Genomic DNA, 18121 nt, shown 5'->3' with positions numbered 1-18121 from the left:
TTGATTGAATGAACCAATTTGATCAATTAAAAAATTGACAGAGTAAAAAATTAGTCAAACTAATTAAAAAATTTCCAAAATCAAGTAAGAACCAGCGTAAAGAGTTGAATGAATCAATCTTTTATATTTTATATCTTTATTTTTAAATATATTCAGATAAATAAAGATTTGTACATAATATCTACATATAAATTTATTATTATTAACTGTTTATTATGATTTTTTGTCTTATAAATCATAAAATATATTATTTTATGCTAATTTAAAATTTTATTTAACTTTTAATTTTTATAATTTTTATTTAATATTTTATATAATAATAATTATATATTTTATTATTATCGATTTGATGTGCAACTCAATTTTAAAGATAATTATTGCAAAAACAGTACTTACATAATATGTCATTTAATAGGAAAATATATTTTTTTCACCTCTAAAGTTATACATACCTTGAAGATAGTAAAAGATTGAGAATGAATTGGAAATAGTTTGGCGATAAGTTAATTCAATGGTATACAAAGAAATAACAGATTAAGTTATTCAAATTATAAGTATTAATTAATGATTTTAATTTTGATATGCCATGTAAAAAAAATTATATTATCAATTAATAAAAATATATTTATTTTAATTATTACAAAAAAAAATATGTAATTTTAGTGATATAACAATTCAGCTTTGGGTAATAATGTAAAAAATTACACAGTCAATGTATATAAATTAAATTCTTAATTTATTTAGTTTTTTTTTACATAATATTAAAAAAATGATTATCAATTTAGTGTTTAACGATGATACTATTAAATAATTTAATTCATAACACTATAAAATTAATTATTTTAGCTCTTAAGTTTAATAATCATTTTTAATTTAGTTTTTTTATTAATTTGAAACAAATTGACAGATCGTTAGTATTAAAGAATAATATAAATGGCAGTCATTAATTTATTAAGAACTATAATTTTTCTCATAATTTTAAATACTAAAATGATTGATGATTATAACTTGAGATTAAATTGATTATTTTTTTTCGTATAAAAAAGGATTGCAAGAAAATACAGTTCAAATCAAGGATCTTGTGTCTCTGTCTTTCTCTTTTCTAGGAAACACAGAAAATTATGCACACACATTCCAAACAGTCTCACCACCATAATCACATTTTTACATTTTTAACATCTTAATTTGTTTAAGATTTTCAATTTTCGAAAGTTTTCAAAGGGCATAACTTTTTTTTATCATTTAAAAAACTCAAATTCAAAACTTACTTAAAAATAATAAAATTATTGTCATTTCAATTAACAAGTATTAAATTTTAATGCAGACTCAATACATGCAAATATTTTACAAAGTAAAATTTTGGTCCATGGAACCAATCTTTTTTATTCATAAGTAAGATATGAGGGTGATATTATTTAGATATTCTTAATACTTAAAATATATTTAAATTGACATCTTTCAATATATTTAAGGGGTGGGGAGATTTCTAAGACGAATATATGTGTTCTTCAAGTCTATGTTATTAGTCTTTTGGTCAACCACTCCAAAACTATTAGTTGATAAGCTAGACTAAAATTGTAACGTACAAGTTGCAATTTAAAATACATAATTGCAATCTCTAATAACTAGCAAGTGATACATTCCTTAACCCTAATTCCTGAAAGACACTCCAAACCTTAAATTGACATCTTTTACTACATGCATACATAAATAAATATACGAGCATGTTTTCTAACATTATTTTCTATGCATTAACTACTTGATTAGTTAATCTTATTAAATTATTTTAATTTAATTAACTAATTCATCAAATTTTAATTCCTAACAAAATATTTGTAAAATAATCTTAAAGGTAAGGTAAATGTAAGCCCTATTGACATCTTTTGATACATGCATGCATGTATAAATACATAAATACTGGTTTGAACTTCCACTCATTTCCTTGAAGTGTACTATATTTCTTTCCAATTCATTTTCTATTTATTTTTTCTTGTCGTATCATTTTACACTTTCTTTTCTTCTCTAATTTTCTTATCTCTTGTGTTTTTCAAACAACTGGGTCAAAGGCTGAAGCATTTTACATGGTCGAATGGCATATTCCTTCTTTGGATTTTGGTGAGAGAGTAGTCACTTGAGAGTGAAAGTGAAAGGGACTAGCAATTCTAAACCATAACTTCCCTGATCCACTTTTTTTCAGCTATTATCATATCACCTATTTTAATTACTTTCAAATGAACACCGAATTCATGTTAAATTATCTAAAATGGTTTTACATATATTTATTTTTGGTTGATTAGTGTCACTTCTATTACATGCTCGTTATGTAACTCAATATTTTAACAATAGGTATAGATAAAAGGAAAATTATACCTTGACCCTTTTTTTGTGTGTGTAAAGTGAGTGGAGAAAAGAGAGATAAAAAATAAAATAAAAGATATAAATGATACGTCATATAAAAGAAAGAGATGAATAGAAAGGAAAGACTAAAAATAAATATTAAAACAAATAGGTGTCAAAATATAGAGGTTGCAAATAAAAGTATGCAAGTTCACTCTTTCAATAGTTAAATAGAAAAATATTTTCCATGGGATAAATATTTTCATCCTAAGTGAACTAATAAAAGTTAAGGCATTATATTGAAAATTATATCATTCTTTTATAAATAAAATCTCATTAATCCAGCTAGGATCGATGTGATTATTTTTCTTATAAAACAACTTACACAACCCCTTCTTTATCAATAATTTATATGAAATTTTATTTATTCTTTACTTGAACGCTTGGTTTCACTTTTAGTCACTGTAGTTTAACTTACCTATGATTTTTATTTTTATTTTTTAATTTTAATCACTCATATTTATTCTCTGTTTTTAAATTGTTCAGATCAAGTCTTTCACTCTAAAATTTTGTTTAATACAACATACTATTGATTTATATAAATCAATAAGAAAAAATATAAAATATTTAAATAAAATATCATAAAAATATTTTTTATTTAATTATTTTTATATACTTTTTCTTTCCAAATTTATATAAATAACTGATATATTATCTGCTTGTCATATTTTTTTAATTATTAGATAAAATTTTAAAGTTAAAAATTAATTTGAACAATTAAAAAACTAGAGAAATACCAACAATTAAATAAGAAGACTATAATTATACACAAATTAAAATGTAAAACGAAATGTAAAATTAACCTTTATTTTTATTATAGTACACTTCGCTCTTCTCTTTCTATCTCTTTTTCATTTGTAAGTAAAACAAGTTGTATAAATATAACTTTCTTTAACAAAATGTAAAATTTGACTTTCCCTTATGAATATTCTTTCATTGATACCATATTCTTGACATGGCCATCTCTACATTCATGCTCGGAGTTGCAAAGCTGCGTGCTACTACTGCTAATGATCCACGCAACATCCTGTGTTTCACTATTAATTCAACTGCAATTACCATACAATATCTTATTTCATTTGTGTCCGTGGCTAAGCACAAGAATTCATTCTTTGCCAACTAGAGTTTAGTAATTATTAGTGTAATTAAGAAACATGGATGTTCTATCAACCTAATAAACCATCATTTCTGTCAGTTTATTTATAATATTTTAAGTTAATCTATTTATACATTTTTTTTTTCAATTAACTGCAGAAACAAGTAAAAGAATAAAAGTATTTTTTTTTATGCAGAAAAACCTAAAGCTAAGTCATTTTTATGAAATTTGAAGTCAAGCATGTCCATGCTGAATCCAACACACCTAGATGAAAAATACTTTTGCATGATCCCAAAATAAATAATAATAATAATAAAAAAACATGTATGCATTTTTTTAAAAATTGACACATATCCAAACGTGAGTGATTGAGATCCTATATAGTCCCAGACCACCGAATAATTTCTCCTCTTAGATGAGTACAATTAGATCGTTTTGGAATGCAGTAATTATTAGTGTAACTAAGAAATAACCATAGATATATTCTTCATCAAAATAATCATACAATATAAGATTCAACTTTTCTAATATATTCTTTTCCAATAAGATTGTAGCAATTAATAGTATAATTACTAAGAAACCATAGATATTGATATTCTATCAAGCCAAACTGTATGTTAATTGGAGTGGCTGTTCTGTTTCATATGCATGCCCCAAAAACATTGTTATAATAGTATGTTGTAAGATAAAATGAAAGAATAAATATGTAGTAAGGTAGTCAAGAATACTAATTATTACACGTATTTCACAAAAAAGAGAGCAACTCAAGCTCAACACTTAATGTATCATGCTACACTGCTGTAATATAGTACCACAAAACAGATGCATTTGTATTTGTTGGCCTTGCTCTCCTAAAACAACACACTTGCTCTAAAATAGATCCAGCGACATCTTCAGCTTGTTTTGCTTCCATTTAGGAAGCTTGTAGAAGGAAGATTTTGGCATTCCAAACTTTTCGCGAAACTCTTCAATAGATAAATATACCTAGTTTCATCACAAAGTGCACACTCTAGTCAAGGTATACAGAGTATATAAATATAACAGTGAATTCTATCTCATATGTAATAACTCAATTTTTTTACTTGATATCGCAACAAAAATAAAGTGATCAGGAAGGGAAGTAATGAAGTTCATTATCTAAGCTTCAGTAAGAATTTTCATCTCTGGAGTCTCACACTAGCTCATGTAAAAAGTAAAGATATTGGAAATGTTAAATAATATAGTAAAGAATAATATAGTAACATACACAAGATGTTGGAAATGTTGTAACATAAATGATTCCAAAGTTACATGTGGTTCTGCAGCTGACAATTGGCTGATCATGTAATTATTAATTTATTGCAGTAACCACATTCTGCTGCTTATAAATATAATATTTTATCCTATAGAGTAGGGAATTTCATTTATTGGTCTTTATCACATTTCTATCCTATTGAGAAAACTCTCTGCCAGATTTCCTCAGTTCAGAAAGTACCTCTCTTCTGGTTAAATCAATGCCAGTTACTGGATTAGCAGAAACCACTCTCAGGCGTTCATAAGGGTATGTCACTGAATTCTCACCAACCACATTTCTATCCTTCTGAGTGGAACTTGCAGTCTCATTTGATGAGTTCAGTTCGGTTGCTGGAGAACCAGACTGTGGCATTGTTTGTTCTAGGAAAAAAACAATGAGGAAAAATAACAAGGAAAGAATGAAAACAACCACTCTTGTCAGGTTATTAAAAAAAAATGAATGACTACAAGAGAAAGGCATAATACTATACCATCACTCTCAAGTACTCCACATTTAGTTTCATTTTTTTAAGTGATTAAAATTTCAGTAATAAATTTTGGATATGTAACAGAATCACTGACTAGCCCCCACTATAAGTTGGGGGAATATGTTGGAATACTAAATGAGTTTCAAACTTGGTCAAATACAAGAACTAGGGGAATACAACATTCCACTATACCAATTTTAGAGTAGATAACTCCAAATAGGCATCCATTAACAAACCTATTATTAGCTAATAATCCAACTAAAGAAATTTCATATCATAGCTTGATAAAAAGGTTTATTATTACCAGCACTGTTATTGGCAGGAGATCCTTCAAAGAGCTTCTTGACAACTGGAGTAGGGCCCGAAAGAAGCCGATCACTTGATTGCCTCAGATCTGAACCTGCACCACTAGGAACAGGTGAACTGCTTCTTCCACGCCCATTGGAGAAAACAGAAATGCTTCTGTGACCATTAGGGGTAGAGTCCCTGGAGTTTGCTTTCAATGGGGTTCTATTATGTCCCTGAATGATAGAAAAGGAGATTAAGGAAGACTTTGATACAAAATCTACTCTAATAATACCAAGGCAGTCACGTACTTCTAGAATTTTTGGCTTTCCTTTCAGAATTGTAAGCTTTCTCTCAAATGAGTTACCAACAATCTGCAACAATTCATTAAAAAATAGTTGATAAGATAGATGACAAATATCATTGAGGGGAGGAATAACGGGTAGGTGCCAAATGCCCCTTCAAATTTCTTGGCATGTTAAAAAGGAAGAGGGAGGGCTGAACCACTCTTAAATATTCGCATGAATCAGGAATGCAGAGTTATATCAAATAAAATTTCACTTAACACTTTAGACTAGTTATATACATTTCCAACAGAGGAATTTGTAGGTCACTGAAGAATGTGAGGGGGGAAACAGCTAGAAAGTAGAATCACCCATCTTCAGACATGATGAATGAACCACAACAAACATTCCAGCTATTTCTTTGGCATAAGTTGAACAACAGTGTAGGGTCAATTAAACTATTGATGTATTTGTTAGGCCATGTTATGATATAAAAAATTGAATTACATGTGTGAACTTTACATTAAAGAATAAATAGTTGAACAAATTTTCACATCTCAAGTCAAATTTTAAACTTCCCTTTTATAATAGTACATCCAATTCTTTGAATAAAATTATACATAAAATATAAAATTTATCTATTTACCACAATAAATATCATCTAAATTTAGAAGCAAATGCTTAACAGGCATACAGAAGAAAAGCATTATGTAAATAAGAGAATAATGAAAATTAAAACAGAAAACCAATCAGCAAAACAATTGAAAAATGCATTATAAAATGATTCTTGCCTAAACTAACAAAAATAAAAATTACACTACACTTACAGGTAAACCAACCACAATATATATAACAAAAATATCAATCTAATCTAAATTTTTCGGGGAAGATTGGGGCAGGAGATTGACTCAAGTCTCTATAAAACTCCACCACTATCACACCAAGTCACCGAGAACTTCTTAAAATTAATAATCATGATGATCAATATTTATAATTTTGAAGGGAGAAGACTTACATTTGCTTTTGAGTGATCCCATGAAAAGAAACGAGTGAAGAATGGTGGCTCATGACCTTCCGTTACAACATAAATAGGAATGTTCAGGGATAGGCCTTCAACAAGGACATCCATTTCCAGAAATTTCTGCATGTTAAATTTCCATTGTAAGAAAACATATTGCAGCAAAGTCCATATTACATTGATAACTGTAGAATTTGATATAACTTTATAGATGAATAAGAATTAGTTCGGGAGAAAAAGCTATAAAACTAGGTTCTTTATGAATTAGATCAATAATGACTTCCATGCATAGCATAGAGGCATTCTAATGAAGCACTTGGATCCATTGGCAGAGAAAAAGTTTCTATAAGGGCTGAGACTTGAGGTCCAAGCATGCAGAAATTGATTTAATTGTGTCTGTTCGGTGACATCATGGTGTGACAATTAGTATTAAAGTTATCACTGAGATCAATATACGTACCAAACCAAGGTTGAGGGCTTCTTGTTTTGATTTGACAACCGAATGTGAGCCAACCCAAACATAAATCTCTCTTTGACAATCAAGCAACAAAACATCTTCAGTAATTAAGTCATCCTGTGAATAATTATATATCTCCTTCACCTGAAATATTATATCAAGACCATACTTAATTAATCACATTTAAATAATATACGCATGCACAGGAAAAATTTTAATAAAAAAGGCCATAATACAAAGTTCATAGAATTTATTGAAAAAAACATGGCCTCAATTCCAATTGTTACTATTGGCATTTCAACCTCAGTGTATATAATTTAAATGTTTATTAAAATTGGTATTCATGGTGGGCCTTATCTCAGTCTTCTTCAACAATAATATTTTCTTATGTTACTGACACAAAAGCTTAGTGCTAGCACAATGTAGCAGGTATTCAAATTATTATTATTACAGGCGAGAGATATAGTACATGAACAGTTTCAACTGGTAGAGACAATATACCTTGAAGTCTCCTGAGTTGAAATTCCAATAAAATGTGGGTGAGAAACAGAACCATCAATTAGACATGCTTTCCCTGTCATTTCACCCAGGATAATTCTAAAGCAAGTGAGATCTAGACTATTTTTCTCAAAAGGGTGCTTTTCTTACCTCTGGTTATTTTTAATGCGAACAAATGTGGATCATCTATGAATCGTTGAATTTCTTTCCCTTTTGGATACTCTGCCTTTCCACCAAGAGCATCCCAGAACGTATCAGGTTCATTTCCTTCCCTTACAGATACAGGTAGCCATGTTGACTGCAAGTTGAATCAAGAAATTATAGACAAGTTAAAACAATCATTAAATGCTTTCTTCACAGAGACTATCATTTAGATAAAAATTTCCAGCACCACGTCAAGAACAGTGACATACATTAAGCAGTTCAACCATTATATCAAGAAGATTATGGTCTCTAGCTGAAGATAGGCTCCCAATCCATGTATAGATAGATCCTTTAGTTTGCAGAATGTAGCAATAGGATGAATTCAGGGAGGTTGAAACCTATAACAATTTTAATACATAGTCAATACAAGCTTAAAAATAATATAGGATTTTATATGAAAAATAAAACGGGATACAAGCAAAGTATGTTTTAATATAAACCAACATTTCAAGCACAACACATGGGAAAAAGACAAAATTTCAAAGAGATTATTCTAATTAATCTTATTTTGGTTCCAGCCAAACTAACAAAAATTATTTAGGATTTATCACATATATAACAGCCAATAGACCTGCAGGTAGGATTTAAGTATTTAGTCCATATTCAATAAGAACAAGGTATTGAAACAGTTGATAAATGATAATTAGAAAGAACTTTGCCTGAAGCCTTGGTATCCATTTTTCTGGTAATTAGAGATAAGATATATTAAAGATAAAAAGGGCTCCACTATGGATAAAAAAGACAGAATCAATGAAACGTACATGATCAACTTGGATGGCCTGCAAATTATCTGGACTTGTACCTTGAACTCGAAACAGAGCTACTAGGTTTTCATTGTAAGTTTCATCCACTACACCTTTTTCCTCTATATACTTTCTATATCCTGAACTGTTTCCCCCCTTACAAGAGAAGAAGAAAAATGAAAGAACTTAGAGCATATCACACTTTTTATTAGTGCAAACAAAACTTAAATGAGATAACATTGGGCACATACCTTGAATATGATTAGTCTCTGGAGTATTGAGAAAAACTGAGCTGGTTCCTCACCCTCATGGATTTGAGCCTGAACAGACATGATATGTGAACTGAATATATTATGTGGAGTACACAGGAAAGTTATATGTCTTTTATATGGACATGCTTAAGATGCAGGATTTAGCAATACAAAGCTATCAGTTGTTGAGAAGATAAAAAAAAATGTACAGATATTCCCCCAAAACAATGATTTGATTATTGCACATATCCAATCAACAGCACATTATGAAGGAGTTGGTATGGCACAAACAGCACTAACCATAACTGGATTTGTTCTGACTGATTCAGCCATACTACTCATGTGCGAAATGGCAATTGTTTTATCCTCCTGCAAGCCAAAGTCATAGACAAAAGAGCAATTTGTGTTTAAGAGTTATAGTTGATGACAGAGCAAATGAGAAAAGAATGTATTATTGCTTGAGAATTTGTTTACAGAATTTGTACATCTATTTATAGGGAAAAATAATCCTAAAACCAGTAACTGGGGAAGAATAAATCTATACTGTATCGGCGTAACTATCTATAAAATATTCTTTAGCCTAATTATAGAAATATCGAATAATTATGAAAGAGTAACAATTACTGTATTATAGGCAGCACCAATCACATGTTTACAACACAGATTTACAATAGTTATCAACAACAACCAAACCTATTTCCAAAAGATGAGATTATGAGTTTATCAATAGCTATAGAAGTCAAAGAATTGAGTACAACATGGAAGGAAAAAATTAGAATTGTTGACAGCTTCTGGAAACAATAGCATTTCCAAATGCTAGTTGTTAAAAAGCCAACAAGAGAATAAACTTGATGTAGCATAGATGAGAAAGTTGCATTGGATGTAAGGAATGGACATACTAGACAATATAGGAATAGGAAAGAATGCATTAAAGAAAAAGTGGAGGATCTTGGGATAGCACTCTTTATAGAAAAAATGATAAAAAATCTCGCTTTAAGTGGTTTGGGCAAAAGTGAGAAAGACCTATAGAAACTCAGCAAGGAGAATAGATAAAATAGAGTTAGCCCCTAGTGGTAGAGGGAGAACAAGAAAAAACTAAAGGACAAACCATTAAGAAGGATCTAGATGTCCCTTAATCCATTTCTATGAGTTAAAGGTTAAACAACTACCTAGAGTAAGACAAAAAAAACCTTGACTAGTTCCTACCATTACACGTCCAGAGCCAAGCCATGCATAAAACAGAGTTTCATCCCTTCCATTTCCTGGAAATGTATACTGTACTATATAGCAATCTCCGCTGTAAAACTTTGTCAGTTCTGTAACTGAAAGAAGGGATAGTTCATCACCATCCACTCGCCATGCCTGAAATTGCAGTATTGAGTTGATAGTCAACACAGGAAAAGACAAATACAATCATAGGACAATAAACAGCTAGGTTTTGAGCAAGAAGCTACTTTTATTGTCCCATTGCAATCTATAGATGGTTCATTGTCTTCTTCAGGAAGTTCTTTCACATCATAACCCTGATGCTTGAATATGGCTGTGGCAGAAAAATCAAATATAAAGAAAAAGAACTACAGATGACACTAATTGGTATACTTCTTATACACAAGCAAATTGAAGTTCTTTCACATCGTAACCCTGATGCTTGAATATGGCTGAGGCAGAAAAATCAAATATAAAGAAAAAGAACTACAGATGACACTAATTGGTATACTTAAACACAAGCAAATTGTACAAGATACTAAACCTGCCACTTTTTCGCGGCCTTCCTCATAAAGTCTAGGCTCTGCAGTTTTTGGCCAATTAGCAAAGTATGTGCGAAAGATGGTACTTTCCAATCCTTCTGATAAAAATGTCAAATGAGTCTTGTCTGATCTGCCTTCATTTCTGACAAAATCCTACAAAAATGGAGATTATAGTGAGCATAGGCAATGCCCTCAATGCAATGCTTAGGGACAAACATAGTTGATTACATGCATTAATGTAGTTAATGCAACAATGACCAAACCTTATCCCGCTAGGTGAGGTCAGCTAAGGCTTCATTATTACATACTATAAAGAATTTTGGCTCCAAAGAAACCAGAATAAAAATAATTTTTAAGGAATAAATCTACCAAAGAATACATTTCTATGTTTCATGAACAAAGGCAAATAAATAGCAAACAAATGGTAGAGATGGACTGCAGTTGACAAAGCGGTGGATTGTAAGTAGGATTTTAGTTTATAAGTAAGAATTTGAGACAAGTAGACTGGCCTTCATTCTTTTGGGACTATAAAATAACTATACATGATAGCAACAAATGCTGACCAGAAAAGCTAGGATATTTACTAAAGCTCAGTTTCCATATACAAAAAGAAATTTAAAGAAAGAAACTTTTACTTCTATAGCTTTGATTGCCGTTCTTCTTTCTGTCAATAAAGTCTGCCTTCCCATCCAGACAAAAATCTCACCATCACAGTCCAACATATAACACTTGTCTGACTCAAGCATTTCTTTGCTAAATGAATTGCTTCCAATATCACACAGTTTTCCCTGTAAATTTATCCTGTTGAAATGTGACAATGACCATGCCTTAGCTATGCATAATAAATATTTCTTGAAGTAAACAAAGTTATTTTTTGTTATTTCTCCTTTACATGTCGCCAAAGCAGATTGCTTTTCATTTAAACCAACTAACAAAGTAATTTGGATTAGTCAATAAACTATGTTGTCATTAAGTTGACCATTGAACCATCAATATGATGCAGTTTAATTATTGATTCAATACAAACTTGTGGTAGGTTTAAGAAAGAAATAGGTTGAGCAAGTATGGCTTATCAACACACGTCCTGATGCATTCACACAAGCATTGTACACACAGAAGTATGAACCTCACCAAAATAGCTTTATAGATGGAGCCACAGGTTCTTGAACAGAAGGCAACTCTCGAGGAATGGGCGCATAACCACCAAATAAACTCCAGAATTCACCCACATCAGAATCACCAACAAATTTTCCATCCTCTACAACAATTGGACAACTATGATTTGCAACATCTTTACCTCATAAAACAGATATAAGCACTGAAAAAAAGTTAGCGTATATTCCAACCTATTGTTGCCACCTCACATTTTCCACCATGCCTATTCTCCTTGATATACTGAACAACCTCCAAAGCTTTGGCTCTTTCTTGAATAGTAGAGTTGCACCCACTGAAGAGGAAGATTTTTGATGCAGTGTCAAGAATGAATACATCTTCATGATTCAATGATGACCTCAAATACGGCACCTAAAGAATATAAAAGCACATTAGACAGGCTATTAATCAACTTCCAGTTAAACTGAAGACATAAAAACAAAGTATTATAACTTAAGAAATACATGAAAAATCAAACAACTGAAAGCAAAGACAAGAAAATGGTAACGAGGGCCTGGAGACTAACACATACAAGCTCAACAATGATCATCATTGATATTATTACCTAAAGTTGTGAATCATTGTTCCATCACCTCATAAAAGTCATGGCCAAATAACCCTTTGAAATAATTAGAAAATGGTACAGGATTATGCAGAGACACAATAAACTCTCATCAGTAACTAAACTTTACAGTAGGAGAAATAGGCAGAGGAGGAGATTGGCACTATCAGACAAGAGAAGCAGTTAATTATCAAAATTCAGGAACAACTCACTTCTTTCACATGAACAACATAGTCTCCCTTGCAAGTGTACATGCAAACATGGTATTCACCATTTAAGTTCCCCTGCTTTGAAGTAAACACTCCTTCAATGGGTATAAAACAAGGCTTGAAGTATGACAGAAATTTCTGTGATTCTTGGCCTTGAATTTCCCGATATTGAACACTGCATGATCCTAAGGCTGCATCCAACTCGAGTGCCTTGTCTGATGCCAGGCCTGAGTCCACCTGTAAACACTTACTCAATAGTGAAACAATGCTGATCGTGCTGTTAAACCATTATCAGCAATTCAATATTCATACTCTTTCAAAATCTATGTTCATTGTTTAATGTATCTTTTGAATCAAATGCTGTGACAGATATTTGTTCCAATATACCAAACACCTTCCTTAGTCCATTTAACCACATTTAAATCCTCAAGTAATTCTTAGCTAAGCTAATACACACCCATACTGTTTGTTTTCTGTTGGATAAACAGAAATTACACATCAAGAAAGTGTTATTGAGGAAATCTCTGAACTATAAATTTGTCATTCTAGTTTCACGTGTTCTTCAATGTCACAAGTTACATTTCTATTCAGTTCCTCTTTCTTCTCAGATAAGAGAATACTTTATCACAGTAAACATGATGACAAACACGACATGAAATAGTTTTATGAAAATGGATTACCACACCACATTATGAGAAAAAGGAATAAGGAACCGATTGGGAGGAAAAAGGACTCAGGGTATATAAAGGCTAAAAATCTTTACCTGCAGTTGGTTAAAAGTAATAAACAATTACCACTGCAAGAAGACAAGTAAAAAAGCAAACAATACAGACCTTCTTTGCATCATTTCCCAACCAATAATGTATGTCATAGTGAGGAGGACCATTTTTTGGAAAGACTGCCTGTTCCAACAAACATGTAAAAAGGTCTGGATCAATTGTATGTCAAGAAAATTTCAATGAAAATGATGTTCATACTGATAGGGAATTGCTAAAACTTCACTATGGTGAAGGTGGCTCTTAATGGGATTAATTTCAAAAAGGGTTAGTGAAGCTGTGAAAGATACATTGATGATAGCAATTTGAAATGTTGGATTTTAGTTGAGATACCACCATCTACTTCTTCATGCATTTAATAGGATCAACAAAGAAATAAAGTGAACAATATCTTACATTCAAAACTAAGTATGTGCTTCCAGTATAGAACTTTCCATGGCTTGACTTTGATACCGGAACCAAATGCTGGTTCTCAATACACCAAACTTCTAAGCCTCTGAGAACATTAAGCTAAGTATAAAGCAGAAAACTTGAACAAAGAAGCGTGATACATTTAAAATAATTCTTGCAGCTGAAACATAAGTCTGGAAGAACCAGGAGACATCTTCAAACTTTAAAAAAGAAAACACTCATGAAATAAGTTTGTAGGGCAGGACTTTTATGTGTATCCCACCATTAATTTCCATCTTTTTGTTTTTCTTTATAAATTATAATCAATAAAATATTCAACAATGCCTGAGGAAACCCTTTTCAATTGACATGGGCTAATGCAAGGCAAGTTAACCACTTGTCGGTGACTTTGTCATAAAAAATTAATAGCAACTCAGTTTTCTTTGTCATGTAAAAAAAAAAAGAAAAAACTGAACGTGAAAATAACTACAGCCTAGTCTATACGCTAACACAAGCTTTGAGGCAACTTGAAAGAAAATGGTGGCAAGGATACGGGTTTGCTCCTGCAGTTTGGAATGCAGAATCCATATCTTTAGTGAAAACAGGCATTGTCACTATGGCTCTAATGGTCCACTGAAATAACTCAACACTAGCTTATTCTGCAATCCAAGAGTTATGTTATGTTAGTCCTCAGAACCTGAGACGAATGTAACTAATTGGTTACACTTTCCAGAGCATATTATTAAAATTCATCAAGTTAGGGTTTAAGATATAACTATAAGAACAAAGCAATTACAGAGGGCTCAAAGAGGGCATTACAGTTGTAGTATTTTTCTTATGTAAATACAATAAAAGGCAATCACATAAAGTTCTAATTGTTTTTATATGAAACACTCCAAAGTAAATATGCATCAGGCATCGGGCATGAAAAGCATGCGTACTTAATTTCTGCAATACGGCCAATACATGTTGGGCTTAACCTATCTATGTCAAGAACTTACATCATTTCTTTTTTCTTATTCACCTTTTATACCTTTTCATGTGAATGGCAATGTGCTTAATTTTGAAATTCAAATCAATCTATAACTGCCACATTCCATCCTTCACAGTTAAAACATCGATATCTACTAGGAAGGGGGGGAAGAAACCACACTTCTGACACTAGCAAGAAATTTAGACTATACACTCAGAAAATATTCCTCAAAATTTCAGAAAAAAATTGAGAAACTAGCCCAACGCACAATGTCCCAAAATCATCAACATAACACTCAAACTAAGCAGAAATTGTTCCATAGCAGCCAAATCCCACAATTGGGCCTACCTCAAAATCCTCACTTTAAGCCTCTGAAATCAGCATACCAAGTATGAACCACAAAGACCACTGCTTGGTCCTTGGAAAAGCAAAGTCAAACAGCAACAACAATGCAGTAAAAAAGATGATCTGAAGTTTGGAAGCAAAACTAAGAATCTGCAAACAAGATGTATTAAGTTGACCAGAAGGGTAGATCACACATACCTTGATTGAAGAGGAGAATTGAGGATTGAACCAACAAGTGAGGGGGATGGTTGAACAGACAGGGAAAAAACAAAAGATGAATATTCCCACTTGAAAAGACAAAAGAAATGAAGCATTTATATTGGATGGTAAAATGGCATTATAATAATGATTACATACAGTGTTGGGTAGAGAAAGAAAATTTAGAAAAAAAAGCAACAACAAAAGGCATGCTTATCATCTTTACCGTCCAGCTTGTAAAGGGTCCCACCAATGTCACTTTCTAGTTGTGATCAAAAGAAGGTTTTGATCATCAATGATGAATCATGAAACAGACGCAGCTTCCTTTGAGGTGGTGTCTGTTGTACGTCTTCCACTGTGTCACCAGAGACAGTGGCCATACAAACCAAAAACACAGAAATTTCCAAATTCATGTGACTTTCCATGCCTCCTAGATATATGTACATACATGGGTGTCTTTGTTCAAGCAACAGTATCTTATTATAATTATTATTCACTAAATTTTGTAATTATTTGGATTTTTTAAGGAAAATCTGTAGTTTAAAAATACCTGGTTAAAAAAATCTTTGAATTATAAATATATTTATGATTAAGTTCTTGACTTTAGGTTTTTATAAGTAAGTTGTGAAGTTGATGACTTATTTAAAAATTCTTAATAGTTTAGGATCTGTTTGAATTTTTTTATTTTTTAAATCTTAAAATATAAGGACTTATTTGAAAATGTTTACCCAATGACATTAAAAATATTCGGTCTAATTTTGATTGAAACCTAATGTGTAGATGTCAGTTATAAACTATTTATAAGATTGGGAATTTAATTATAAAATTAAAGTACAATAATTTTTGTAAGAATTATCAAATAGTTTACAGATTTGTTATTAACTTATTTCTCTTTCTCATCTTCTTAAAAATTCTCATATTTTTGTTTGGGTTTGTTCTATAAAATTTCAAGATTTGTTCCTTAGAAAAGAAGTTCTCACTTCTCACTTTGCGTCATTGCTTTGAATTTTATTTTGGCGTGTTAGATTGTAGAAGAAGGAAAGAATTTCAAATTCCACAGTAATACGACGTTTATGTTATTTGTTATAAAAATAAGATCTCTGTTTCACTTAGTGGATAAGCGAAGGTGATGCAGGCGTAATTACAGGGTAACTTAATTATTATTTTTTTCTCAAACTATTTTTATATTTTTAGAATGGAAGTATGATACCTATAAATATTTAGAAAAGTGATTTGAATACAGTATATTAAGAAAAGAAGTTCAGAAATATGGTATATTTTACATTATTACCAAAATAAAAAAAATGTAAATGGTGATTTTATTGTAAACAGCATCATGGTAGGATATAGTTTGCAATTTTTTGTCTTCACAAAAATACTAATGACAATTTTAATCCGAACAAAATAATAACAAAAATGCAGGCCGCAGTTTCAAGTTCTTGTAAAATCACAAATGGCGATTTTAACGGTAGTTAAGAGATAAAGTTATCATGAGCATTTTTGCAACAGCAAACAGTGCAATGCACAAGAACATGGCAGGACTAAGCTCTGAACACTCTGTAAACTTCAACCATCTATTGTCTTACCCTCAACAATAGCAAATGCACTTGCAATATATTTTGATTTCCATCTTGTGCAACAGCCACTAGTATAACTCTCTTGTATTTGTCATATAAATGAATCTCATCAACCTGCACAAGTGATTTACAATTTTGAAATGCTTTAATATAATAACTAAAACTCTAAAATACTAGTTGTATTATTTGAACATTAAAAACCATTTCATCATTGCGATAAGTCTTTGCAACATCTAATTTCACAAGAGATCCTCGAACAACATTACACATTGTTATGCACCATTGTGGCAAAGCTTCAAATGAGGCTTCCCACTGACTAAATGCTTTTTCAATTGCCTTTTATTTGCCAACCAAATTTTTCAATAACTTATCATGTACCCAAATAGAGACTAGATTTCCTCAATCACTACTTTGATTTTAAAAGAAGGATTAGATTCTACCATTGACTTTATATATTCTGCAATTGTGTCTGTATTCAACTTCCTGTGATCTTGATAAATGATTCTAACAGTATAAGTGTATGGACCATTATATTTTCAGATTTCTCAAAAATACTCATTTTTCCTAAAATTAGCTCAAAAAAGTCACATGCAATCTAAGTCATATCTTACACATTTACAATAAAAAGTAATTGGTTATGACTCTAACACTCTTGTAGTCTACTCCTCTTGTAGTATACTCCTTTTGATATACTGTAATGCTTTACTATTTTTATAACAACTTTCTTGTCACTAAATTGTCTTCCAACATACAATTCATCTCTGTGTTACCTATCAATAGCGAACATAAACTAATTAACAAAACTATAATTAATCTCACTACTATAATTACAAATTTCATATATATAAGTTTGCAAAACTCAAAAGCATTCATAACATCAAGATCTAATTCACGATGAAGGGTGGTTCACCAAAAGGATGTTGCCCACCCATACGGGGCTCCTCTTCATCAGTATTATTACCAAGATCCTCATCACTTTGATAATCTCCTTCAAAGTTATAGTCATCACTTTTACTGCTATTCTCTGGTAGCACGACAAATTATTCTCGAACCTTATTACTTTTGAAAATAACATACAACTCAATTGTACTACTTGGAGGATGATATTATTGATGTATCTGAAACATTTATTAAACATCATTATCGTTAGTTATTGGAATCGAATGATATTGCATAAAACCACTAAATATCGGGCACT

General features: G+C 31.0%; 1 protein-coding gene across 1 annotated transcript; it reads right to left on the bottom strand.

Moving 5' to 3' along the window:
* Positions 1 to 4176: 4176 nt before the first annotated feature.
* LOC113849612 (villin-1) lies at positions 4177 to 15753 on the bottom strand. The gene is made up of 25 exons (XM_027479630.1): positions 15573 to 15753; positions 15347 to 15435; positions 15152 to 15221; positions 14384 to 14489; positions 13837 to 13936; positions 13498 to 13566; positions 12668 to 12901; positions 12088 to 12265; positions 11873 to 11999; positions 11377 to 11542; positions 10744 to 10894; positions 10448 to 10533; positions 10200 to 10355; positions 9294 to 9362; positions 8994 to 9062; positions 8761 to 8898; positions 8209 to 8337; positions 7946 to 8093; positions 7799 to 7809; positions 7301 to 7441; positions 6838 to 6963; positions 5850 to 5912; positions 5558 to 5774; positions 4968 to 5146; positions 4177 to 4477 (listed from the first exon to the last, which is right to left on the bottom strand). The coding sequence occupies exons 4-25, from the start codon at positions 14437 to 14439 to the stop codon at positions 4364 to 4366; spliced, it is 2727 nt and encodes a 908-aa protein (XP_027335431.1). The 5' UTR covers positions 14440 to 14489; positions 15152 to 15221; positions 15347 to 15435; positions 15573 to 15753; the 3' UTR covers positions 4177 to 4363.
* Positions 15754 to 18121: the final 2368 nt, after the last annotated feature.

The sequence above is a fragment of the Abrus precatorius genome, unplaced genomic scaffold, assembly GCF_003935025.1.
Source record: "Abrus precatorius isolate BTA unplaced genomic scaffold, Abrus_2018 Scaffold9, whole genome shotgun sequence".
NCBI lineage: Eukaryota > Viridiplantae > Streptophyta > Magnoliopsida > Fabales > Fabaceae > Abrus > Abrus precatorius.
This window is presented reverse-complemented; position numbering and strand designations above follow the sequence as displayed.